Below are 27,071 nucleotides of genomic sequence, written 5' to 3'. Positions count from 1 at the left end.
ATGATTTTTTCAGTTTTCTAATTACCGTACTTCATTACTATTGTCATTGGTTTTTCAAAATGCACACACGTGCACAAGGGGCATAGATGAAAGGGAGGAAACATTAGGTTAAAGAATATCAAATTAGTAGTCCTTATGGCACACAATTTTTCATTTTTCAAATATTTACTAGGTTATATATGCTTGCCTTCCTGGGGAGATTAAGCTAGTGCCTCTGTTTGCTGGACCATCATTTAAAATGCTGTGAATGAAAAAGATTGGAAGGTAAGTCCATTTCTGAGCCTATCCTGTTAAGTATATTACCTTCTATTTCCTTTCCCATCACCTATGCCAAGGTCAATTGAACATCACTCTCTGTTGTGAATCCATTAAAAGCAATTATATTCTTTCTGGAAAACTGCACAGTTGTGATTTCACTATGGAATGCAGAATACAGAGTAAGTAGAGATAAGGAACCCAGGCAAGCAAATAGTTCTAATGGCTACAGAGAGACACCTGAAAGCATGCTGGGACGTTATATATTTGCATTCAAGTTTAGGAACCCTGCTGTTTGTGTGAAGCTTCCAATGTAACTATCAGCCATTCCTTAGTTCCCAGTCCATATATCTCTCTAGGCTTTTTATTCTCCTATTTCCTTTTCCATGAGTCCCAGACCTAGAATAGCTGGGAATGGCAAGCGGCGGCAACAGTGTAATGCGAGCGAATTCACATGGAAATTTGCCCCACTGACAGCATGTGCTTCCTGAATCAGCATTACTGTTTCAGCTGATCACTTTGCCTTTCCCCAAAACTGGTCTGAAGTCCAGTGACCCAGGTGAGCGTGGAATCACCGACGGTAAACTGATTGGCAGGAAGGAAAGAGAGGAGAAAGGCTGCGATAGAAGCGTGAGGGGAAGAGGAATGTGGACAGTAGAGGAAGAATAGGACGGGTCAAGGACAGACTTTGCCCCTGGCAATTACTAGCTGACGTGAGACCTCCTGGCGTCCTTCCCTTTGGGTCCCTATGAGGTAGTAATCGGAGGCTGTTTTCGCATTGCCTGTCCACTTCCCTTGCTCCCCCCCCCCCTCCAGTCTGTGGCAGCTCTTGTTGCATTTGTCGTGCAGGCCGCACTGGCTGTTGCTTGTTAGGAGAATTTGCTGCCCCCCCCCCGCCAAAGTCAGGCCTATGGTAAGAGCCGTGTGAAGCGGAAGACAATTAGGGGCTTATTAGTGTCCCGGGGAGACGTGTAACTTGTGTTGCTGGGACTTACCAAAACAGCGAGAGTCTTATGGGCAAGCTCCAGCCGAGAAAAGACTGAGGGATTGTCTCACCTAATTACGGGGAATGGGCCTCTTTGTGTTTGTGATTCGGTACGGTTGTCCGATCGCTTTTCTCCGGCTGCTGGCTCAGGCCGAGCTGGAAGTGTGCTAATTAGAAGAGAAATGGACGTAGTGATCCTGTCAGCTCTTGTTACCGGCGGGGACAAAGCAGAATATTATTCTGAGGCACTGTTTTGTGAGTGTCCCTCTCCCAGCTCTCATTAGGGGAAAAGGCGGGCGGCTGGGTGGGGAGGGAGGGGATCCTACCACATGGACGGGCTAATGGAGCCCAGGCACCGTTACTGTGCTAATTAACGGGCTCAAGCAAGGCCTTCGTCGACCAGCATTCGCGGCCATTACACCCGGAGACTCCACCACCTCAACCAACTGGCTAAGGTGAGAGGAAGCGCCTCGACCGAGCTGAACACCAGGTGCTCGGCCACGTTCCTGTTCTTAATAGGGTTGGATCCAGATGTTATTAGTTACTAGTTGTTGTTATTATTATTTATTAAATTTGTATACCGCCCTATACCCATAGATTTCAGGGTGGTTCACAACATAAAATTCCAATATAAAAAAACACAACACAAAATACATAAAAACAAAGACAACCCAATAATCCCCCTTTCTGCAACATATTCTAAAAGGGGATCAGATGTCAATCAGCCAAAGGCCTGGTTAAAAAGGCACCTTGTCACCTGGTGCCTAAAGGTGTATATTTGAACCTCCCTGGCCCCATTGAAATCAATGAGATAAGTTAGTGGTGGTGTACCTGAATTCCCATTGATTTCAGTGGAGGAAAAATGTCAACTTCCTTAGTCTTGATCCCGCTCTCAGTCCCAACAAGAGAACAGAAATGAGGTTTGTCCAAGTGAGCCTTGGGTGGGTTGTGTTAGACTCCAAAGTATTCAGCCTCAAAGTCTGAGCACAGCAGAACTACTTGATTCAGTTCCGGTTTCTTCGTGATGAATACAATCAGTCTACTTATACTTAACACATATTTCCAAGATGTGAAATGGGCATGAGGGTGACATAATGCCTTGCAGGTAGCAAGAGATTTTAGCCTCCAGCACATGAGCCGCTTTAATTGTTTTTTATTATGTAACATGGTCACTTACAGTTTGCCGAGAAAGAGGAAATGCATCATCACAGAGGAGGACCAAAAAAAGGGAAACAGGTTTGTATAAACACTGCATATGCTAATTTCTGTGAATAAGTACAGATTCAGGAATAATTGCTGTTATTTTAATAGAAGTACAGTACATCTCACCAAAGTGACCAATTGAACTGTTTTATCTGCTATCCAGGTGTTAACAGTTGATTGACAAACTTCAAGACCTTCCATTCTCCCGTCTTACTTTCTTTTTAGTTCTAGGAACCATTTATCTGCTAGAAAGATAATACTGGTCAACAACAAATTTGTTGTCTGCGTTTTTTCAGCTGATTTAGGACAAATCTGATGTGCTGAATCCCAAAATCACATTGGTTTTGCTCAATCACGTCAAGTTTTTGAGCTATGGCCACATGTCATTTTTTTACATTTTTGTTCACATGTACGCTTGTGTGGAGCATTTTAGAAGAAGTTGGTGGGGGTAAAATGCCATGTCGAATAATTGTTTTGATTGGAAATGATTATTTTAATGACAAGAAGTATTCAGGTCCGATAGTTCTGGGTGATTATGTCGAAAAGGGATCAGTTTGAAGTCATAAAACCTCGAAATCTTCCATAAATTGGTGTGGCAAAGCATAAAGTTGGGGGATCAAAACCCCTGGCTCACTCGAGTACACTGAAGGAGAACTATGAAGGGGTGAAGTATGTGCTGGAGAAAATTGGTTATGATCAGCATAAGTGGTTTATTTGTGTTGACCTGAAGATGGTAAACTTTTTGTTGGGACAACAGTCTGGCTTCACCAAGTACCCATGTTTTCTGTGCATGTGGGATAGTAGGGACCATGCTCAACATTACACGAAGAAGGACTGGCCTGTGCGGGAGGAATTGGTGCCTTGCAGAAAAAGGAACGTCATCAACGACCCTCTGGTGGACAGAGACAGAATACTCTTCCCACCGCTGCACATCAAGCTCGGCTTAATCAAGCAGTTCACCAAGGCTCTGGACAAGGATGGTGACTGCTTCACTTACTTGTGCCAGGCTTTTCCAGGATTGACCATGGAGAAGTTGAAAGCTGGCATCTTTGACGGATCTCAGATCCGTCAGCTCATCAGGGATCCAGAGTTCGAAAACTCAATGAACGAAGTGGAACTGGAAGCGTGGAACTCATTTGTTCAGGTAGTGAAGAACTTTCTTGGCAACAATAAGGCCAGAAACTACGCAGAACTTGTCAACAATATGCTGACTGCTTTCAGAAACCTGGGCTGCAACATGAGCATCAAGATGCACTACCTATTTTCACATATGGACTGGTTTCCTGAGAACCTGGGTTCAATGAGTGACGAGCAGGGGGAGAGATTCCATCAGGACATGAAAGAGATGGAGACCAGGTATTAGGGTCGCTGGGACGCTGTCATGATGGCTGACTACTGTTGGACTCTGAAGAGAGACCTCCCTGCTGCTGAGCATTCCAGGAGTTCCAAGAAACGGAAGTTCAAGCCCTGAAGTTTGAAAAATGGTGAAGCAACATGCAATTTATGTGTACTTACCTTTATCAATGCCCACCATTCAGTTTACAGTAATCGATGTTTCTATCAGGTAATCAATATATATTGTTGGAAAAACATTTTTTTCTCTTAAAAACATATTTAGGATGATATGTGTTATCAAAAATCAGCTGATTATGCCACAAAAATGTAATCGATTTTGTCACAAGATCTGATTTTTTTCAAATCAACATAGCACAAAAACCTGGCCTGATGGAGAGAAACGGATGCCATTTCCTGATTCAGCAGTGCAAAAATACCCTAAATCAGTTGTAGAAATCTAGACAACATTCAAAAAGTAAAAAATTTTTGCCCGGTGTAATCATTAAACATCCTTTCATATAAAGGACTCCTCCTTTGTGAAGTAGGATACATGAGCACCTTATGATAACATGGATTAGGATGTCTGTGACAAAGAAGAAAATAGATCTACTGAACAGTGTCATAACCTTTTGGATTGCTCTCATGGTTAGAATAAGGGATCTCAGTAGTCCATGATGCTACACAGCTCAGAGTTTTAGCATCCCGATAATCTTGGCTATATTTATCTGAAATATTTTTACAGATAAAGTTTCTATCCATTATGTTTAAAATGTGTGAATGTTGCCAATACAATTCACTTAAGTGTATGGGTATTAAAATGGCAAATGTGATTCAGTATACACAGATAGAAAGAGATGCTGCTGTGAAAAAGGTGAAATGCATGTTAGGGACCATTAGGATAGGGATTGAAAAATAAAACTGCCTATGGTGAGACCATGCTTGGAATAATGTGTATTATTCTGATCATCACTTTTCAAAAAGTTTATTAGTTTTTATATTATGATTATGTTAAATCAAGAGAATCAACACAAGTATAAGTGTCCAGGTCAAGGGAAGTAATGTGCCCACTCTAGTCTGCTTTGGTCAGACCTCACCTGGGGTACAGTGTCCACTTCCAGTCACCATAGTTTAAGAAGAATATTGACAAGCTCCTTGGAAGAAAGGTGATATATAAATGTAATCAATCAATCAATCAATCAATCAATCAATCAATCAAATATTGGAGGTGTTATCCTTCTGAATACCAGTTGCTGGGAATTGCAAATAGGGAGAGCACTGTTATACTTGGGTCCTGCTTGCAGGCATCTGGTTGACCTCTGTGTTGAATAGAATAGGCTTTTGGTCTGTTCCAGCATAGCTCTTCTTATGTTTTCAGTCACAGAAAACAGGAGGAAAATGGGAAGAACTAAGATTGCCAGCGCATTGCTCTGCATTTCTTAACACTAGCTGAAGTCAAACAAATTATGCAAATTATATTTAATATTATTTCTCAATATATGTACTATTGTTGCTTATTAATCATATCCCGCATATGTCCCAATGAGATGTACAAAATAACAGAAAATGTTTAGGTTGCAAAATGGAGCCTGACATAGATTTTGGGTTACATTAGTTCAAAATGTTGCGTCTTCTCATGTAAAGGACACAAAAGCCCATCCATGCTTTTCTTTTCTTTTTAGTTCTAGGAACCATTAATCATCAACCATTATGTAGCATGACTCACAGGTTTTTTAAGATCGGACACCAAAAATATTTGTGGGTAAAGATCAACATATGCCAGCGTCCACAAAAATATAGCTGCCATATAATATCAATTTGTAAGTGATCTACTTTTGGACACTTAATGCTCAGCTCCTGGATTATATCTGGAAATGCCATGAGTCAAGAATGTCTAGTTTCCAGGTTGTCAGCAGCTTGTCATCTCCATTGCCCAGGCATTCATATTTGCCTCCTGAACTGCCCTCACACCTTTACTTTAAAAATAAAATTAAAGTAAAACCTTTAGCCACATGCATCAGGTTGCATCAAAGGCAGGAGCTTGAGCATCTGTGTCTTCATTTTTATCATACCTTTATATCTATTGGGATGTGAATAGATGCTAGGCGAGGATATATTTATTATATATTATCCTTCCTCCCTCACATTTGTGAGTTCAACAGAGTGCCATCCCTTTGTAGCTTAAAAGGGAAGGTTAAATAGGCTAGTTTTTGCCTTTTAATTTAAGTAATCCAGGATGCCTTAAGGCAGACTGCATTTTCTTGGTTCTTCCCCTTACAACAATAATCATACAGATAGTCTTGTAAAAGGTAAAAATAACATTTACTCAGAATACTTGCTAAAGAGTAACAGATTAATCAGCTTTGTTCAGGCAGGTTTATAATGGTAATTCAGTTACAAAATTATACTTTAGTCTAGTTTAAAATGGAGTCTGAGCATTGGAGCTCGGACTCAGCAGATGTTCTCACATTTCTTACTTGGTGGAAAGCGATGAGGAAGAGACGAAAAAGAGAACGTGCCCAGGCAGGTAAGAGAATACCGGTATATATAGCTCCTGTCAGGGCACAGTGGGAGTGTCTCTCAGAGTTCTCTCTTGCAAACTTACAGGAAAACTCTATGATCTTCAGCTCCTATCATGCGCCTGTCTGGCAAAACATGAACTGTTGGTTTTTGACTGCATTTTAAATATCCCACAATATGCTGTCTTTCCTCCATTCTGAAACAGGCAGCAGCATACATACTATTCCCAGGAGGTTCCAATTCTAGGCACAAAGCATTGCCTAAGACCGAATTATTTCATTGCAACAGTCAGTGCTATGGAGTATTGCATCCCCAAGGAAAACCAAGCAGGGGTGGGAAGCATGTGACTGCAAAAAGCTATCCTCCCCCGCTCCCCAATCTGAGGAGTGGACAAACACAGGAGATTTGGGAGGCTGCTAAGGTAGCAGGGTTGTGTGATGTCATAGGAAAATATGTCCTTTTTGAAACCTAAAGGTGCTCTGGGAACAAGGAGGAGGAAATAGGCACTCATTGATTTATTAATTCTTCATGCTTCCCTGGTCCGTATCGTTAAAGCTATGGTTTTCCCAGTAGTGATGTATGGAAGTGAGAGCTGGACCATAAAGAAGGCTGATCGCCGAAGAATTGATGCTTTTGAATTATGGTGTTGGAGGAGACTCTTGAGAGTCCCATGGACTGCAAGAAGATCAAACTTCTCCATTCTTAAGGAAATCAGCCCTGAGTGCTCACTGGAAGGACAGATTGTGAAGCTGAGGCTCCAATACTTTGTCTACCTCATGAGAAGAGAAGACTCCCTGGAAAAGACCCTGATGTTGGGACCCCAGTCAAGCTTGCTAAGATATACCATTTGTCTGATAATAAATGTTGGAAATGTAAGGAGGCTGAAGGGACATTCTTTCACCTCTGGTGGACTTGTCCAAAAGTGAAGGCCTTTTGGGAGATGATTTACAATGAGTTAAAAAAGGTGTTTAAGTACACCTTTCCCAAGAAACCAGAGGCCTTCCTTCTGGGCATTGTCGGCCAGAAGGTTTTTAAGAAGGACAGAACTTTTTTTATGTACGCAACGACAGCAGCAAGAATACTTATTGCAAAATACTGGAAGACACAAGATTTGCCCACACTGGAAGAGTGGCAGACGCAATTGATGGACTATATGGAACTGGCTGAAATGACTGGCAGAATCCGAGATTTGGGAGAAGAAACAACGGAAGAGGACTGGGAAAAATTTAAGGACTACTTACAAAAATATTATAAATTATATGAATGTTAAGAATTTGCATGATTTGGAAAATCTAGCTTCAGCTACAAGATTCGGTGTTATGGGAAACTAAGTTATAATTATGAGAGGACTAAAGTTTAAAGTGTTATCACAATTACATTAAGGCATAAGTAAATTGACAAAAAGTATTTTAAACTTAAAACATAACTATTTGAAAGTACAAAGGAATGCACGAAACAAGGTAATAATTTGTTGTTATCTTTATTGTAAAGAATGCAAGGTGAGGGAGATGTGGGGAAGTCCGGTTGGTGATGAAAAAATGTTTTGTAAAGATGGAATTCTTTTCTTTCTTTTTCTTCTTACTGTTATCCTTTTCTATATATCTGACTTTATATCTGTACCTGAAAAAAGCAATAAAAATTATTTAAAAAAGAAAAAAAGAAAAGACCCTGATGTTGGGAAAGATGGAGGGCACAAGGAGAAGGGGACGACAGAGGACGAGATGGTTGGACAGTGTTCTCAAAGCTACCAGCATGAGTCTGACCAAACTGTGGGAGGCAGTGGAAGACAGGAGTGCCTGGAGTTCTCTGGTCCATGGGGTCATGAAGAGTCAGGACATGACTAAACAACAACAACAAAAATGTTTAGGATGGTTTGGATTTACTGTTTTATTATATCCAGTAAATCTAAAGTTTTAGGGTCGCAGGCGGCGCTGTGGGTTAAACCACAGAGCCTAGGACTTGCCAATCAGAAGGTCAGCGGTTCGAATCCCCGCAATGGGGTGAGCTCCTGTTGCTCGGTTCCTGCTCCTGCCAACCTAGCAGTTTGAAAGCACGTCAAAGTGCAAGTAGATAAATAGGTACCGCTCTGGCGGGAAGGTAAACGACGTTTCTGTGCGCTACTCTGGTTCGCCAGAAGCGACTTAGTCATGCTGGCCACATGACCTGGAAGCTCCCTCGGCCAATAAAACGAGATAACCGCTGCAACCTCAGAGTCGGTCACAACTGGACCTAATGGTCAGGGGTCCCTTTACCTTTACCTTTAAATCTAAAGTTTAGCAAATATGTAGCTCCTAGGACATGTGTTATTTGCAGGGAGGAAGGGTACAAGGAACAAACTAGAAAGGTGAAACTTGCTGCTTTGACACTGGAAGAGTACAGCCAGTGGAATTCCGGAAGACTGAAGATGACCTGGATCTCTTAGCTGAACAAGGGCAGCAGAAATGGAATTTATATCAATAACAACATAATCTGCTTAGAAGTTTGTTAATCATTTTTGCTGTTAGCTTTTCTTATAAGCATAAGAACATCTTGCTATAATTATAGAACACATTGATGACATCTCATTTGGAGCAACCAGAATGTATTTGATAGCATCTCTCCACCCCCCGCAAAATGCGCGCGCACACCCACCCACTCCACAACTGGTTTTGTAGATATGGAAAATTGTATTATTTGATAATTCAATTTAGTTTTGATCATGTATTTTAAACAATTCATCCAGACTACTGTACTTTACCTAATGGCTATTTTCATATGCTTCTTTCCTTTTCCTTCAGCTTGTGGCTTGGATCACTTGCTCAAATTTTCTGAAGTTCTTAATTCTCCTTGTGGCATTCTTTGATCAAGATTCTGACAATTGTTCTATGGGAAGCTGGTGAGCTGATGGTCTTACTTTGCACCTTACTAGGCAGCTGGATGAAAACCGTGATCAATGATTTGTTGTTGTTAATTGTGTCTGACTCTTCATGACCCCATGGAACAGAGCACACCAGGTACTTCTGTCTTCCACTGCCTCCCACAGTTTGGTCAAACTCATGTTAATAATAATAATAATACATTTATTGTCATTGTACAACCTGTGTACAATGAAAATAAACGAGCCTCCCTTCCCCTCCCAAACACTCAGTCTTGTTGCACTCTGTGTGCTTATCAAACAACACACCACCTCGCAAGTCAATTTTGCTATGTTATTTTCCATTCAACAGCCTAACAGCCCACGGATAGAAGCTATTTTTTAGCCTGTTGGTACAGCTGATTATACTTCTATATCTCCTGCCCATGGGCAGATTAAAGAGGTGATGGCCGGGGTGTGAGTCATCACTGAGAATTTTTCTCGCTCTCCTAAGGCAACAATCCCTTGCGATGTCATCTAGGGGACTCAAGGCACAGCCCATGATATCATGTGCTGTATTCACCACCCTCTGTAGAGACTTTCTGTCCGTGGCTGTTAGTAGCTTTGAGAACACTGTCCAACCATCTCATCCTCTGTCATCCCCTTTTCCTTGTGCCCTCCATCTTTCCCAACATCAGGGTCTTTTCCAGGGAGTCTTCTCTTCTCATGAGGTGGCCAAAGTATTGGAGCCTCAGCTTCAGGACCTGTCCTTCCAGTGAGCGCTCGGGGCTGATTTCCTTAAGAATGGAGAGGTTTGATCTTCTTGCAGTCCATGGGACTCTCAAGAGTCTCCTCCAGCACCATAATCCAAAAGCATCAATTCTTTGGCAATCAGCCTTCTTTATGGTCCAGCTCTCAATTCTGATGTAATGCTTCCCATGTTTTCCTTGCAAACCACTTCAACATCAGAACCACGGAAACAAACGTCGTAGCAGCATTTTAAAATCAGTCCCTTTAAGGGTTCAAGAATAGGATTGGAGGGGGTCGTTATAAAGTATACCTTGAGCATAAGGCTGTTGCAGTCTAACCTGGAGAAGAAGAAGCATATGAAACCCTTCTGTGAGATTGTGCCACCACCAAATAAGGTCAGAATGGCAGGCTTAATGGTTTCTCTTGTATCAGTATATTTAGAAAAAGCATCAAGGGTCTTGAGGCACCTTAAAGACGAACACTTTTTATGGCATAAGCTTTCATTGGCTACAGTCTATAGTCTAACTTTACAAATCTGGTGCCCTCCATAAATTTTGGCCTGCAACTCCCATCAATCCAGGCTAGCATGGCTGTGCTGGCTGTCAATGGTGGGAATTGTAATCCCAAACATCTTGAAGGCAGTAGTAGAATGCCTACCAGCCTCACAAGAAGAGCACCATCTCTGCAACTTGTATATCTTGATGCAGAAGAGAATACAAGGCTGCTCTTCATTGTACCTATATGAGATGTACTCCCCTATTAACATGATTTATGTCCTCACCGGTGTTCCTTTGCCCTAGTTTGGAGAGCATCTGTTTTGATCCAGCTGTGACTGTGACTTGTCCTCCTTCATTCCAAGCTAGTCCTCCTTCATTCCAAGCTCAGGTGCATCCCCACGTAATTCTCTTGTAATCTCCAAAGCAAGCAAGAACCGAGTCAATGAGCTAAGGCCAATAAGTTAAAATCTCTTGGGGGACTGCTTCCTGCTTCCCTCGATTTGTGTCCCTCCTGCCCCACAACACTTATTTTTCCCCTCTAGTAAGCTTTATGCCTCTCCCCCCTCCACGGAACTGTTCTCCAGCAATGCATGCAGGTGAATTCCCGCAGTTCCACCGTGCTTGAGAGGAACAAGTAGACACAAGCACGAGAAGGAAGGGGGGGAGGGGAGATCGCACATCACCTGACCCCCTTCAGCCAATTCACTGAGACAAGACGTCAAATTAATGAGCCCTCAGGACCGTAATTAGCTGTCAATTACCTCAAATTAATCAACTCCTCGCCTAATTAAGCATTATCGGCAGGTGGGCAAAAAACGGGCCATTGTGTGGGAGCCATGAGAAAAGCATGGCTGGCAAACTTGGTTAGTATCAGCAGCGCATTCCCTGCCTCACTGCACCACAGACACCAGGACAGCCAGGAACTTCTTAAAGGCACACAGACCCCTTCGGTCGGCCACCACCACCCCACACTTCCTTCCTTCAACCCCCCCAGAGTATCTGGATGCAACCCAAGGCAGTTGGGAGAAGATGCATTGGCTGAGTCGTCCTTCTCTGAAGGTGATGCTGTGGTAGGACTTCTTGTGCCTTCACTGAGATGCCACCAAAAGGTGAACCTGTAAGGCATATCTGCCCTATAGTTGTAGTCCAGTATACCCAGTCTGGGCAACTGGATGTGCAGGGTCTCATCTGGCTTGTGTGGTTGAACGCATGGTTTTGCTCAGTCCCTGGTGGGTGAGAAAGACTCCTGCCTGGAAGCTTGATGTACTATTGCCAGTCAGTGTTGACAAAACTGAACTAAATGGATCAGTGGTGTGACCTGGTATAAGGTAGGGTCCTATGTTCATATGTTTGTGGTTATCATCACCCATCCAGCAATGTTTCCCTACACCGCCACATTGGGTTTTCAAAGTCTGAACTTAGGCAGTTCAGGCAGACATGAGGAACCTTCATTCATGAGTGCAGTAAATGCTTTGTTGTTGTTGTTGTTGTTTAGTCATGTCCGACTCTTCGTGACCCCAAGGACCAGAGCACGCCAGGCACTTCTGTCTTCCACTGCCTCCCGCAGTTTGGTCAGGCTCATGTTTGTAGCTTCAAGAACACTGACCAACCATCTCGTCCTCTGTCGTCCCCTTCTCCTTGTGCCCTCCATCTTTCCCAACATCAGGGTCTTTTCCAGGGAGTCTTCTCTTCTTATGAGGTGGCCAAAGCACTGGAGCCTCAGCTTCAGGATCTGGCTACCTTGGGGGGGAAACCATAAGCATGAATGGTTTGCATTCGATCTATAGACTTGGGAGTTTTGTTTACTTATTTATTTAATCTGTATACTGCCCTTCATCTGGCGGCTAATGGATTGAAGTTGAATCCTGACAAGACAGAAGTACTGTTCTTGGGGGACAGGGGGCGGGTTGGTGTGGAGGACTCCCTGGTCCTGAATGGGGTAACTGTGCCCCTGAAGGACCAGGTGCGCAGCCTGGGAGTCATTTTGGACTCACAGCTGTTGATGCAGGCACAGGTCAATTCTGTATCCAGGGCAGCTGTCTACCAACTCCACCTGGTACGCAGGCTGAGACCCTACCTGCCCGCGGACTGTCTCGCCAGAGTGGTGCATGCTCTAGTTATCTCCCACTTGGACTACTGCAATGCGCTCTACGTGGGGCTACCTTTGAAGGTGACTCGGAAACTACAGCTAATCCAGAATGCAGCAGCTAGACTGGTGACTGGGGGCGGCCGCCGAGACCACATAACACTGGTCTTGAAAGACCTACATTGGCTCCCAGTACGTTTCCGAGCACAATTCAAAGTGCTGGTGTTGACCTTTAAAGCCCTAAACGGCCTCGGCCCAGTATACCTGAAGGAGCGTCTCCACCCCCATCGTTCTGCCCGGGCGCTGAGGTCCAGCGCCGAGGGCCTTCTGGCGGTTCCCTCATTGCGAGAAGCAAAGCTACAGGGAACCAGGCAGAGGGCCTTTTCGGTAGTGGCGCCCGCCCTGTGGAACGCCCTCCCATCAGATGTCAAAACGATAAACAACTACCTGACATTCAGAAGACATCTTAAGGCAGCCCTGTTCAGGGAAGTTTTTAATGGATGATATTTTAGTGTTTTTTTTGGTTTCTGTGGAAGCCGCCCAGAGTGGCTGGGGAAGCCCAGCCAGATGGGCGGGGTACAAATAATAAATTATTATTATTATTATTATTATTATTATTATTATTATTATTATTATTATTATTATTATCTGAGGATCACAGGGCAGTTTACAGTATCAAAATGCCACCTGGAATGAGTCAACAAGCTCCCTTTTAGCTTGTTCCTTTTTTTATCTTTCCCTCTTTTTCACTTAGACATTATTTGACATTATTTGAAAGGAAATTAAAATTATGTTGCCTCAGTTTTTGTTTTTAAAAGGATACAGGATTTCAAAGAAAGAGAAAAACAATTCCTAGGCACTGGAAATGGTTTCTTGCCAGGCATACAAATTCCGCATTATATAATTGGTTTGCATCAAGTTTCGCCCTGAGTAGAAAAACCAGGAGAACAAACCCAAATAAGGTGTTTCATAAATGATCTTGTAAACTTCTTAAGCAGCTAGTGAAGAACAGCTCAAGAGAAAATAGAATCACTTTAAATCACATATATTGCAAAAAACATTAAAATGAAAGGCTTTGATTATGTCTCAAAATCCATTTTTGTGTAGCCAGATTATCACCCGGTGCGTTGGATTTGCACTGCATTAGTGATGATCAAGATTAGATCAGAATCCCCAGATAACAGACTGGAGTACACAGGATGTCAATTTGTGACATCATAACAATAGTAGTAAAAATCATCACATTTACTGAAGAAGCCCTAGGTCAAGAATGATCTCAGAAAGAAATGGTTGGAACGCAATGTCTTGTACAGTAATGTCCTACACCCAACCCTATCATTAGGCAGATTAAAGTGGCTGCCTTGGGCAATTGGTTTTGGGTGTCATGAATGTTCATTAAAATGTTAATTATTAAATTTATTATTGTTGTAATTTTACTGCCAAGGAAAGCAAATGCACAGTGGAATATTATTATTATTATTATTATTATTATTATTATTATTATTATTATTACTAATACTAATGCTATATTTATATTCTGCCTTTTCCCTTGACAGGACCCCTGACTAATAAAAACAAGAATCACAAAAAATAGAAAAACAACCATTCGATAACAATTAAACATTAATAGAATTAAAACTCTCCCTCCCTCCCCCCTATCTCTATAATTTCTTTAAGACATACAAATAATTGCAATAAAAACTGCATGACACCACCTTTTCATTTAACACAGTCAATTCCTATATTCTGTCTTGGGGCCAAAATAACTTGACCAGCCATTCCTCAGAGTTTTCATCTTATCAGGATTCAGCTTCAGCCTGGTGCTTGGTGTCATCAGCATACATATGGCACAGAATTCCAAAACCCCTATGACCTCTCCCTGCAGCTTCATATAGTTGTTAAACAGCCTGGGATATAAGATACAACCTTGTGGTAACTCATAGCTTAATTGCTGTGGGGCAGAGCAGAATTCTCCCATTGTACCATTATGGGTTTGTGGGTGCCAAGTACCTGTATGCCCTGGACCCAGCAAGTGTTAGAAGCAAATTAAGCCCACCTAGTTTTCTGTGTTTGGGTTGTGGGCCATTAAGAGAACAAAGGATAGATTAAGAGAATATGGGTCTAGGAAGGTCCTGCAAGAGAAATCATGCTTCCACTTCTTTCAAGGCAGCAGGCACCACCTACTGTCACAAGGAGCCTTCATAAGGAAACTCTTTCCAGACGAAAAACTGTGAGCAGTGTTAGAAACTGGGATAGAAAAGCTAGGAGCCAAATGGCTTCTGGGACCTGGGTTGTGGGCACCAAAACAGAATGTCTAGTCGCCACTTGGGGGGGTGTGGCGGCAACATTTTATGAATTATTTTGATAAATATGAATTAATACTCAATTCACATTAGTGACACATTTTTAGCAGAAATTGTTAATACATGTTTAATGTGGTGTTTACATTAAAAATATAGGTACCCTACTTCAGTTTTCAAAACACTCTACCCTTTATCATTAAACTCCTTAGCATATTGTCTATCCTTAAAATATACTTCAAGGTTTCAAAGCACATATATTTCAGCAATTCTTGAGTGTCAGCCAGGTGCAAAAAAGGGCACCCACCCTTTTGGAGATGTTCACAAATGGAGAATATTTAGGCGCAAAATGCGCCTGGCACCCTGCTAATTTCGAACCCTGACCGTGAGAGGGGAGAGACTTCCTTCTGTCCATCAAGCAATTGCTTTTTCCACCTGCCTTGCCCCACCCTTAAGCCTTCATAAGGGAGCTGTTTCCAAAGGAAGAACTGTAAGGGGTGACAGAATTTGTCATCATGAGGTAGTGATTATGGACACAAAATTTCAGTATTTATACCCAATTTGACAGTTTCAGCATTTAGAACCTCCTATGACGACTTGAATGAGAGACAGAAAGCTCACCCAGGCCCCTTTTGTCAACTTCAAAAAGAGCTGGTGAATTTTTGATCCCCACATGACTGATAAGTGTTAGGAGGAGGAGGTGGACCAGGTGGGTCCAGGGAATAATGGTTTGATTTATTATATTCCTAAACCACCTTTCATTCAAGTGAATTGCAAAGCGGCTTACAAACAATAAATAAGAACATAATAGAACATCACAAATACAGCATACATCAAATAGAATAATTAGCAAATCATCAGTAAAACTATTTCACACCATCAGTAAAGCAAATGCAATCTATAAATCACTATTAAGAAAACAACTAAGAAAAAGGCTAAGCAGCACAAATACAACAAAAGTCATATAGGATTCACAATGTAGTACAGCATTCGTAATCTATAAAACAATATTAACAACATTAACAAAATAGTAACCAAAAAATAAACTATTTTTTTTTTAGTTTATTTGGAGGTGGGGCAGCACAGGTGAAGCCACTCACCAAGGTTTGTTCTTGGTTGACAACTTATGGTTTGCCTTGAGGTGACAAGCCACAAGTCCAGGTTCAGGTGACAAACTATAGCTAGGCTTGTACCAGCCCAGCAGCAGTGGGACTGGAGGAGGAAAAAAGTGGTCGTAATCTCCTCTCTAGGGTACCACATGCTTGTGGGGTCACCGTAAGCTGTGTTTTAGTTTAGCATTACATGCAAAGTGAGCCATTTTGGGATGAAGGGTGGGATATAAATTCAATAAATGATCATAAAACAATTTGGTTGGAGGTTAAACTACCAGCTCCACAGCAAATTAAAACTGTCACACTGTTAATTTTTTAAGGCGGCAGTGGGGGGATTCTGGCCCACAGCAGGGGTACTAATTTGGCCTGCTAAGCCATTTTCTCCAAGCCATGTCCCTCTAACATGATGTCAGGTGAGGGACAGGTAAGATCATGGCTGCAAAAGTAAGAATTAGGAACCTTTAAGTGCTCTCACAATTGCTGATTAGCAAGCAGGGCTTGCAGTGCCTTTTAAATTTGGTGCCAAATACAAACCTCACTGGGACTGGATCAGATATACTGAATAGAGCTCATCCTGCTTTTGCAGGGACCTTCTTTTGAGACAATACTAAAACTGTCAGTATGAGAGCACTTGGGGAAAGTGTGGGAGTAGAAGGGAGGAAACTGGGAGACGGGGTGAAAACTTATGACTAGACAAAGCAAAAGATGGTTAAAATAATTATGCAGCTGTTTAATAGGTAATTAAAAGCTCACATAGAAGAGGATGGAAATTTTGCAGTAACTATTTATTTGCAAATGACACACACTGAGCATGAAGGAGCAGCAAGTACCCAGTCAAACAGTGCTAGTCTGTAAAGAAGAATCAGTTCTGCCAAAAGCAAATAGCATCCACATTGAGCCCCCAGGCCAAGCACATCATGTGTGTCCCAGCTCAGTGGCCCACCAGATCCCACTGTTCACCGCAAGATTATCTATCAAAGGTAACTGAGTAAGGATCGTGTTAGCCCTAAAATATCAACTAACCATTGGCAAGCAAAGGAGGAAAACAAGAGAGGCATCTCAGATCATAAACAAGTCTTCCTTTTCTGGACCTGAGCATTAGAAATATTCCAGCCTCTCTGAGCATCTAGCAAGCCACTCTTGGGTTATCATCAGCCAGCTTTAGTTTTCTCAGTAACAGAAAGCATGCTGAGTTCAATATCCTTGGGATCTGACACAAATACTGTGATATTCTCCCTACTCCTCTCACCCCTGTCATGCGGATGTACAGTATGTAATGCTGCAGTTTCATACCACAGAAGTTCAGTGCTTAATCTGTAAAACAATAAGATCCAGGGCTCAAGTATGCTTGGAAGCCAGACCCTCTGACTTGACCCCAATTACAGGTGTGCAAGTTACAGCTACTCAGTACTAGTGACACTGGGAACATATACTGAGTCTGACCATTGGTTCATCTAGTTCAAAATTTCCTACACTGACTGGCAGTGGCTTTCCAGGGCTTTGCATCCCCTTAAAGGTACTTTGCATGTGCCCAGAATCTCTCTTTAGCATCCGATCCCTGGCACTGAAAACATTTTCCAAAGAAACTAAGCCCTGCCGCTTTCCCAAAGGAACATCCAGGAATATGGTCTAATCCCACGCTTTGCATGTAAGTGCAGTTTAAAAGGGCAACCTGGACTGCGGAGGAAGCACAGATTTCAACAAGTGGGAACTGGACACGGAAGCCCTCCCTGTCAAAGGCCATATGGACCAAGTCTGCAAGAAGGCCACTGAAACCCACAAATATGGTAAATGATGTTGACAGGAAGCTATACATTTTGCTGGCAAGAGATGAGAAGGCTCTAGGCACGTGTGAGATAAATCTAAGGGGGCAGCGGATCTTGTTAGGTCCTCACCCCGCCCTCCGTTGCCTTGAGACCCCCAACCTTAAGACCTCCCCCTCCCCAAAGGTGTCCTGCCCCCTCTCTTTATGTTTTAATTACTGCCCATTTTAATCTTGATTTGCATGCCGATCTCTCAGAAGTGGGCCATGCCTGGTCTCTCCAAAGCTCTTGTCAGCAACTCCCCCAATAATACACAGGAGGTGGGTGGTGGGGGGAGGCTTAAGGAGCAAATCACTTGCATGTTAATGAGACTGTTTGCTGGAGTCAAGAGAGAAAACAGCAAACAAACAAATGGACTGAATTCCAGCGGCAGCTGTTTGCTCCTTAATCTCGGCTCGTCAGAGGCTGCCCTTTGATGGGACACAATCTACACAAACGATTGTGCTAAATCTTCTAATCTACGTCCTCATTATTACATCCCTTCTTACGCATGTAAATCAGGGACAAACTCATTTTAATATGTAGATAGATTATGGGAGGGGAGGGGAAAAGGGGAGCTACTAATGGTGTCTGTGAGTCAGAGCCTAAAAAAAAGGGGGGGGTTAGTAATAAGGAGATTGGTGGGGAGGAAAGGGGGGGGTCTGTCTGTGGAAAGCCACCAGGAGGAAAAGTGGAGGGCTTGTTGATGGCCCAAGAGGGAGAAGCTTAAGGGGGGAGGCCTCTGTCACTCTACCGGAGGGGGCCAATAAAGCGAGCAGCACTTCAGAAAGAAGTGCAATTCAATTAAACAGAGCGTGACAAGCTTTGTTAGAGGGAGGGCGGGTGGGAGCACACTGCAAAATAAAATGAGAGTTAACTATCCGGATTAAGTTTAAAGCAGCCACAACAATGAAACTACAGAGCACACCAGGGAGCGACTCCTTCCGAAAGAAGTACAGACGAATACAGAACAGGCAGGTAGCAAGGAGCCCTATAGAGCATGCTGCTGGTGCAGTGCAATAACAGGAAGAATTTGCAATCTCAAAAATAAGATCCTGTGGCACAGTGAGTGGGGCCTGTTATCATTTAGTGGGCTGTGCAGAAATACTGCTGTTGAATGGTAAGGGACAGAGAGGCTGCAATAACCAAAAATAGAGCAATAATAATGCCGACCAAAAGAGACTTTTACAATGTTATCTGTAGCAGTTTATTCTCACTTGCTTCCCAGCACGGAGCAAGAACTACTTCTGTTGCCTTGGCAGTTCAGGGTGAGCATAGCATACAACGACCCAGAGGCCTGGGTCAAAGCATGGGCTGGGCAGCCCTGAATCGTGACCTTAGCAGTAGAATTGGAAGGGACTGTGAGGGTCATCTAGTCCCATCCCCTGCAATACAGTAATCATTTGCCCAACATGGGGCTTGAACTCTCAACCCTGAAATTAAGAGTTTCATGCTGTACTGACTGAACTACACCTAGTAACTAAACTAGGTTGTGTGAACAACCCTGAAGTGAAGTAGTTACCATGGGGGAAATCACTGACAGTGTGATATCTGAACAACAACAACAAAAATGTAGCCAATCAATTCTGAAATGTACATGTATACATTACCATGCATAAAGTATGATATACACTTTACCATGCATTACAGTTGGGTTTGGTTTATAGCACCTATTCACATTCAATGCAAAGGAAAATAAAGGAGGAAGCAATAAGGAGATCTGTTTTTCATGTGAGTGTGATAACAAAACACCTAAGGACCCGAAAACAAACTGAATGCTAATTTAATAAAAGTTTGTACACTTAGTTGTTGAAGAGTTGCTAAGGGACTAACTGGGCAATGTAAACATACCAGCAGGCCCATTTGTCGCATATCCTTAGTGTACTAAAGGAACTGATGATTAAATTTACTGAGCTTCTGGCAGTTCAAACTGTGTTTGGAAGAAGGACAGGTACAGCCCAGATCTAGTCTAGGGAGATCTTCAGAGGGACAATGTGTTCCTACCTTGACGGCAGTAACAAATACCTAGCAATATATTTTGCATTAACTCATGGAACCCTTTGAAAATTTGCTTTTCATGTGCAGAAATGTCATTGTTCTCATTCTTCATTTTCAGCTGCAAGAAGAAACCAACTGCGGCCAGCATCACCATAACACTTCCATGCTTCTTGAAATTGCTCGGGGTTTAGAGGGGCAGCAGGTGGCAGAGAGGTGAGCAAAGAAGGAATGAAGTAAATCTTGAGGTGTATGCTCTCTTAAATCTATTAAACTATCCTAAATGGAAACATTTATGTTTCACATTAATGCTCCAGTACTAAGCATATTTGCTCAGAAAGGTTTCAGTTTTATTTGCCTCTGAGTAAGCTTGTTTAGGGACGCGGGTGGCGCTGTGGGTTAAACCACAGAGCCTAGGACTTGCCAATCAGAAGGTTGGCGGTTCAAATCCCCGCGATGGGGTGAGCTCCTGTTGCTCAGTCCCTGCTCCTGCTAACCTAGCAGTTCGAAAGCACGTTAAAGTGCAAGTAGATAAATAGGTACCACTCCGACGGGAAGGTAAACGCCGTTTCCGTGCGCTGCTCTGGTTCGCCAGAAGCGGCTTAGTCATGCTGGCCACATGACCCGGAAGCTGTACGCCGGCTCCCCCGGCCAATAAAGCGAGATGAGCGCTGCAACCCCATAGTCGGCCACGACTGGACCTAATGGTCAGGGGTCCCTTTACCTTTACCTTTAAGCTTGTTTAAGTTTGCAGCCTGACCAACGACATGATTTGAAGCACACTGTGCTATGGTCTTCTGCCAGCACATTGGGGACGAAGAGCGTTAGCATGGCAATTGGGGCAGGGGCATTTCCTCCCCTTGCCCTTTCCCCCGTGGTACAGCTTCCCCATTATACTACCCATAGAAGTGCCACAGTCTAAACTCTTGACAAGACTGAAATTACACTGACCTGTTTGAGGAAGTACTTTAGAGCATGTGGTAAAATGGTTCCAGAAACCACCCCCGCTCATTTGTAATCTGAAGAGTGATTATTGAGACCGTAATGAAATTAATAAAAGAAAACAGTTGACAGTTTCCTGGAAATTCCCCTTCGTGATGAAGAGGCAAGAAAGTTTTCAGTGCAGATTTTTAAATATATATATATATAGGATCTTTGGTACTGCAAGTGGATGCAGTGGAAACTTCGGAGAATGGTACAATGATTAATATGGCATCAAGTAAGTCTCAGATAGAAGGGTCTTCAATGTAACAACTGTACAATTGGATCCTTCAAATGATATACAAGTTTCAAATATATCATTGTTGAACAAGGTGACCAAACAGATCATCGCTGTTCATCTTCAAGCATTCCTGGATGAAATACAGATATTCTATTTTCATTGCAACCAGTTTTCAGACCATAGTTTTGGACTCTTTGGTTGCCCAGCTTTTGAGAAACTGATTTTTCCTCAACGTAGAAGGCTAAAATTGCTCCCTGGTAAATATTCAACCAGTTTTAATGAACTGGCTCTAGGTATTGCTTAAACACCATGTTGATGAACACCATTGTTGTGTCTGGGGTACAGAGAATGTGTGACTGTCTTGGGTACTTTGGAAGGTCAAGAGGTTTTAGTCCTTTTTTAGTGCAGCAGTCATTATTTGTACATAAGCTCAATTGTTACAAAACTGTGATTCACACCAACTCCATTGATCCCAAAAATTAGCTGCCTTATACTGAATCAGGCAGAGCTGGTCCATTTGGCTCAGTATTCTCTACACCAGGCTTCTTCCACCTCGGCCCTCCAGATGTTTCTGGCCTACAACTCCCATGATCCCTAGCTAGCAGGACCAGTGGTCAGAGATGATGGGAATTGTAGTCTCAAAACATCTGGAGGGCTGAGGTTGAGGAAGCCTGCTCTACACTGACTGGCAGCAGCTCAGACAGGGTTTTCTCCCAACCCTATCTGAAGATGTTGGGGATTGAATCTGGGATCTTCTGCATGCAAATAAGTTGCTTTACCACTGTGATATAGCTCATAGGCATATTGATCCAAACCATAGGCTGCATACACACCACACATTTAAATATCCCCCCAAAGAATCATGGGAATTGTAGTTTACCCCCCACAGAGCCCTTAACAAACTACAGTTCCTGTGATTCCTGTTTTGGGGTAAGGATGTACTTTAAATGTTCTTCAAAGGTATGGTGTGTACACAACCATAGAAGCAAGGCTTTCTTCTACCCACAGGGAGGAAGAAAATGAAATCATTAAACAAATGAAATATAAATGAAGTTTGTGGGCTACACTGGAGTCCAAGAAGAGGGCTGAGGTAGTTTGTTCACAATAAGTTGCCCCTGAAGCGTCTATCTTAAATTGAAAAATCACAAACTCAAAGATGGGCACTTTAAACCAAAAAGAAATGCCTCAATGTGACTTTCAATGAATATTTTCTTTCCTGTCTGGATTGTGCTGGTGTGAAATGCAACAAATATTTCTGCAGGTTTCAGATTATGCTGCACAGGGGGGCAGGTGATGCCTGATTTAATTTTGGCAGCAAAGATTCGCTCTCTGCCCGTCTTCAGTAAATTTCTAGCCTCCAGACTAGATTCAGTGAAACATACACTAGAAATATATTGGACTCTTAACTTCCTGTTACTTTCCATTCACAGTAACAAATCCGCAATGATCCTGACAGCAAAGAGAGCCTCTTAAGTGCTATTTCTGTATTACATTTGGCAAGTGAAACTTGGCCTGCATGCTGTGATTATTGTCCAAACTCTTGCAAAATATGTCAGGCTGAAAAACGGAAAGTGATTTTGACTACTATGCAAGTCTGTGGCCTTATCCTAGGCCATAACCTTGAGTACTTAACGACTTCTGGACATGAGTGTAAGTATTTATGGTCTTCCTCCTCCCCTGAGAATGAAATTATATGTTTCTGTAACCCTCTTCCAATCCATAGATGTACATACATTCCAACCTTAACACCTATGTTACAACTGAGAAAATAGTTGAGGTGTTCCAGGTCCTTCTGTGGTCATGATTTATTGGATTATTGGTTTATTTTCTTACATTTGCACCCCGTCTTTCTTCCATTGTGGGGCTCAAGGCATCATATGGGCAGTTTCTAAGCAGCCACCCATCTATGAACTAACCAGACCACAAGCCTCAGTCCTGCTTAGCTTCATCAAGGTGGTGATCTCTCATATGTAGTCAGACCACATACTGCCATCATAACCAGTGTGGTGTAGTGGTTAAGAGCGGTGGACTCGTAATCTGGTGAACCGGGTTCGCGTCTCCGCTCCTCCACATGCAGCTGCTGGGTGACCTTGGGCTAGTCACACTTCTCTGAAGTCTCTCAGCCTCACTCACTTCACAGAGTGTTTGTTGTGGGGGAGGAAGGGAAAGGAGAATGTTAGCCGCTTTGAGACTCCTTCAGGTAGTTATAAAGCGGGATATCAAATCCAAACTTTTCTTCTAACTCCGGCGCAGAGCATCTGCTTTGAAAGCAGAAGGGCACAGGTTCAATCTGCTGCATACTCAGGGAGTGCTGAGAATTGTCCCCATCTGATATCCCAGAGAGCTGCTGCCAGCCAGTGTAAACTATACTGGGCTAAATGGACCAGTGGTTTTACTCAGTGTAAGGCAGGTTGCTATGTTCCTGTGCACCAAAGGCATATTTAATCCAGCAACCTGTTTCTCTTAGTGGCCAACCAGATATCTATGAGAAGCCCACATTCAAGGCATGAGAGCAATAACCCTCTCCCAGTTACTGGCATTCAGAGGCATGCTAAACCTTCCCTTCTCTTTTCTTCTGTAAAGTTATCAAATGAAATTATTTTGCCTGATGAAATGAACTTTCCCTTTCCACTACAGTGGTACCTCGGGTTACATACGCTTCAGGTTACATACGCTTCAGGTTACAGACTCCGCTAACCCAGAAATATTACCTCGGGTTAAGAACTTTGCTTCAGGATAAGAACAGAAATTGCGCGGCAGCAGCGGGAGGCCCCATTAGCTAAAGTGGTGCTTCAGGTTAAGAACAGTTTCAGGTTAAGAACAGACCTCCGGAACGAATTAAGTACTTAACCCAAGGTACCACTGTATTCAAAAATGCCTATCGCATCTTGCATCCTATTTGATGCAACAATATTGTTGCCTCGCAATGTTTGCGGCAGAACAGTTTCACAAACCTTGTATCCTCTGTGTTAACAGGAAACACTCTAGATGACCCCAAGGTCAAAGGCTAACCATTCAAAGTAATGACTGCAATTCTACGCTATCAAAATAATATATGATCAGAGAGGGAAACCACTGCAGAATTCCTAAGGCTTGAGTTCTGCAGGCAGAAGCAATTTGAACTTGAATTCTGAGGGTTACAGGATGGAATGATGGTGAATGGAACTAGCTAGACCTACAAAAGCAATGGCAGTGTTTTTACTCTCCCTGCCCCATTCACCAGCAGTGAGATCCAAACAAAATGTGGCCTTTCCAGGATCCAGTCTTTGTTGTGGTTCAGCCATCCATTAGGGATGGGGCAGAAACTTGAGTAAGTTCACCTTTAAAGGTTGAACTACCTAATTCACACTCCCTTTCTTATTCTGAAACATTACGCAAACCAAAACGCAGCCATCCTTTGAAATCCACATTTTCTCAAATTTTGCAATGCAGGTCTCCAGGCAAGTAATATATGCCCCTCACAAATACATATAACGTGGTAAAATGTGCATAAAAATGCATATAATAATGAAACTAACACACAAAATGCTTCAATATATTATGGATGTTGGGCAAAATGTTAGGCAAAATTGCATACATAAATGTGTCTATTAGGAGCAATTTACATCAAAACACTGATGAATTGTCATGATGAATTTTTTTAAAAAAGAAGAAAAATCACAAACTGACGTGGAAATGTGGAGAACTGAAGTTAAGGTTGGAAAAATGAGAAACCAAGAAACCAAAATGGACAGTCCCCAGCATCCACTTTGTTTCTGGCAAACTTTCTGAGCACATTGGACCTGAAACCTTTAGACTGCTGTAATCCTCTGTACACTTACCCTATAAAATATAGTGGGACTTGCTTCTGACTCAACATGCATAAGGTTGCACTGTAAAGTTTTAACTATTGATCTCAGCACAAGGTGACTGAAGGGAAAATACTTTGCTGTGCACAGCCAGGTAGGATCAAGGGACCATATGCTCAATTTTCTAGATACGCAGGTGGGGTGTCCTGTATGCCCAGACTGACCTGTCTTCAATCATGCATTGTTACCTTGCTGCCTGTGATTGCTCATGGACCAACCACTTGGGTCCTATGCTGCCTGGGGAAGAGAGACCTGGCCACAACTTATACCCACCATTCCCCCATTTGAGGTACTTGCTGCCACCAGATAAGGGATTGATTACCGTATTTTTCGCTCTATAAGACGCACCAGACCACAAGACGCACCTAGTTTTTGGAGGAGGAAAACATGAAAAAAAATATTCTGAATCTCAGAAGTCAGAACAGCAAGAGGGATCGCTGCGCAGTGAAAGCAGCAATCCCTCTTGCTGTTCTGGCTTCTGGGATAGCTGCGCAGCCTGCATTCGCTCCATAAGACGCACACACATTCCCCCTTACTTTTTAGGAGGGAAAAAGTGAGTCTTATAGAGCAAAAAATACGGTACTTACCAGCTGCCCCTTATCAAATAGCCTCCAAAGATTCCCTGGGGTTTTCTCTGAAACCTCCTTAGGTAGCTCAAGGTTACAGCTGTAGGCTGTTTACCTCAAGTTGAGACCATACAGGTTTAAGAAACAAAATGTTTACTAAACTGAAAAAAATGAAGGGGTTTTAAGGACAAGATATTACACAGAAGAATTAGAGAGACCCAAAATATTCCCTTTTGAGCAAAACCACAACAAAATTGGATACATACAGTTTTCGATCCCTGGTCTACACAGTCCCTAAAACTCAACAGGCTCTCAGTAGAAGCCCTACTCACGAGTAGCCTTTTGTTCCTTAAACCCTCCCTCCCTGGCTTCAAAGTGTCTGTTATCATGCTGAGATCCCCTTGATCTGCTGGGCTTCTTGGATGGCTACCTGCCAAAATAAAGGTAAAAGGTAAAGGACCCCTGGACAGTTAAGTCCAGTCAAAGGCAACAATGGGGTGTGGCACTCATCTTGTTTTTCAGGCTGAGGGAGCTAGCGTTTGTCCACAGACAGCTTTCTGGGTCATGTGGCCAGCATGACTAAACTGCTTCTGGTGCAATGGGACACCATGACGGAAGCCGGAGTGCGCGGAAACGCCATTTACCTTCCTGCCGCAGTGGTACCTATTTATCTACTTGCACTAGCATGCTTTCGAACTGCTAGATTGGCAGGAGCTGGGACAAAGCAACGGGAGCTCACCCCGTCCAGCGGATTCGAACCTCCAAACTTCCAATCGGCAAGCCCAAGAGGCCCAGTGGTTTATACCACAGAGCCACCCGTATCCCCCACCTGCCAAAATAGACTCCCCTTGTCAATCATCTGCCCCTCCCCTCAGGTTACAGGATCAATATGGTTTAGAGCTTTTAAATTTCCTGCCCTCAGAGAGAGATGTGCCTTCCTGTAAACATGCAATAATGGATGTCTATGCCTTGGGGCACTCGCTAGAACTTCAAGTTAACTTTATGCTCCACACAGAAAATATGTACCCCCTTGCCAGACACATAAGTAAGATACAGATTCAAAGAACTGTAGAATTAGAAGGAACCACAAGGGTCATCTAGTTCAGCCCCCTGCAATGCAGGAATCTTTTGCCCTACTTGGGGCTTGAACCCACGACCCTGAGATTAAGATTCTCATGCTCTACCAACTTAGCTTTATGCAATATAAACAAGTAAAAATACACATATTTCAGTTCAGAATAGTAAAGCCCTATTTATTTGTAGTACCTCCATAAGGAGTTTCAAAAGCCCCTTTTAATTATTCATTGTAAGTGTTGTATTTTTTATTTGTAGTGATAACTGCCAGATACTTTCCCTTGCTCAATATACAGGGAAAATATATAAATTTTTAGGGGTGATTTGCCGTTTAAAGCAGGGTGGCATCCAAAACTTCTCAGCCTGTGTGGAACCAAGATGGAGTGACCTTTAGCAGCACACCCGTGCTTCTTTTCCTGCCAGTAACTTAGTACAAAGACCATCTTGACCTTGAACCTGCTGTGTCCTAACCGAGAACAGGGACAGCTCCCAGAGATTTCTGATTAGGTCAGTGGCCTTGTAAAAGCTGGACTCTCCCCTCCCCCACCTCTGTACACAACTGTTCCTCATTTACATAAATTATCTCTATTCAATTATCTGTCCAGATGTCCGAATTGTGCCACCAGTGATCTGTGAATGAATTAAAAATGGAATATAATTTAATAATAACTGATTAGAAGGAGATTAGTTG

General features: G+C 42.9%; 1 protein-coding gene across 7 annotated transcripts; it reads left to right on the top strand.

Annotated features, from left to right (window-relative positions):
* Window positions 1–464: 464 nt before the first annotated feature.
* Window positions 465–22,875, top strand: LOC310710248 (uncharacterized protein). 7 transcript variants are annotated; one of them, XM_083511010.1, is made up of 5 exons: window positions 465–814; window positions 2,420–2,476; window positions 17,532–17,660; window positions 19,792–19,886; window positions 22,323–22,875. In XM_083511010.1, exons 2-5 carry the CDS (start codon window positions 2,438–2,440, stop codon window positions 22,363–22,365), a joined length of 306 nt encoding a protein of 101 aa, XP_083367136.1. In that variant the 5' UTR covers window positions 465–814; window positions 2,420–2,437; the 3' UTR covers window positions 22,366–22,875. The 7 variants fall into 7 exon arrangements, 4 of the variants coding, with proteins under 4 accessions (XP_083367136.1, XP_083367135.1, XP_083367137.1 ...); XM_083511009.1 differs by lacking the exon at window positions 465–814 and adding an exon at window positions 1,366–1,495; XR_014527909.1 differs by lacking the exon at window positions 17,532–17,660.
* The last annotated feature ends 4,196 nt before the right edge of the window (window positions 22,876–27,071 follow it).

The sequence above is a fragment of the Podarcis liolepis genome (assembly GCF_965112155.1).
Source record: "Podarcis liolepis genome assembly, chromosome: 1".
Lineage (NCBI taxonomy): Eukaryota > Metazoa > Chordata > Lepidosauria > Squamata > Lacertidae > Podarcis > Podarcis liolepis.
The sequence above is the reverse complement of the archived record's forward strand: the minus strand, read 5'-3'. Positions and strand labels throughout refer to the sequence as shown.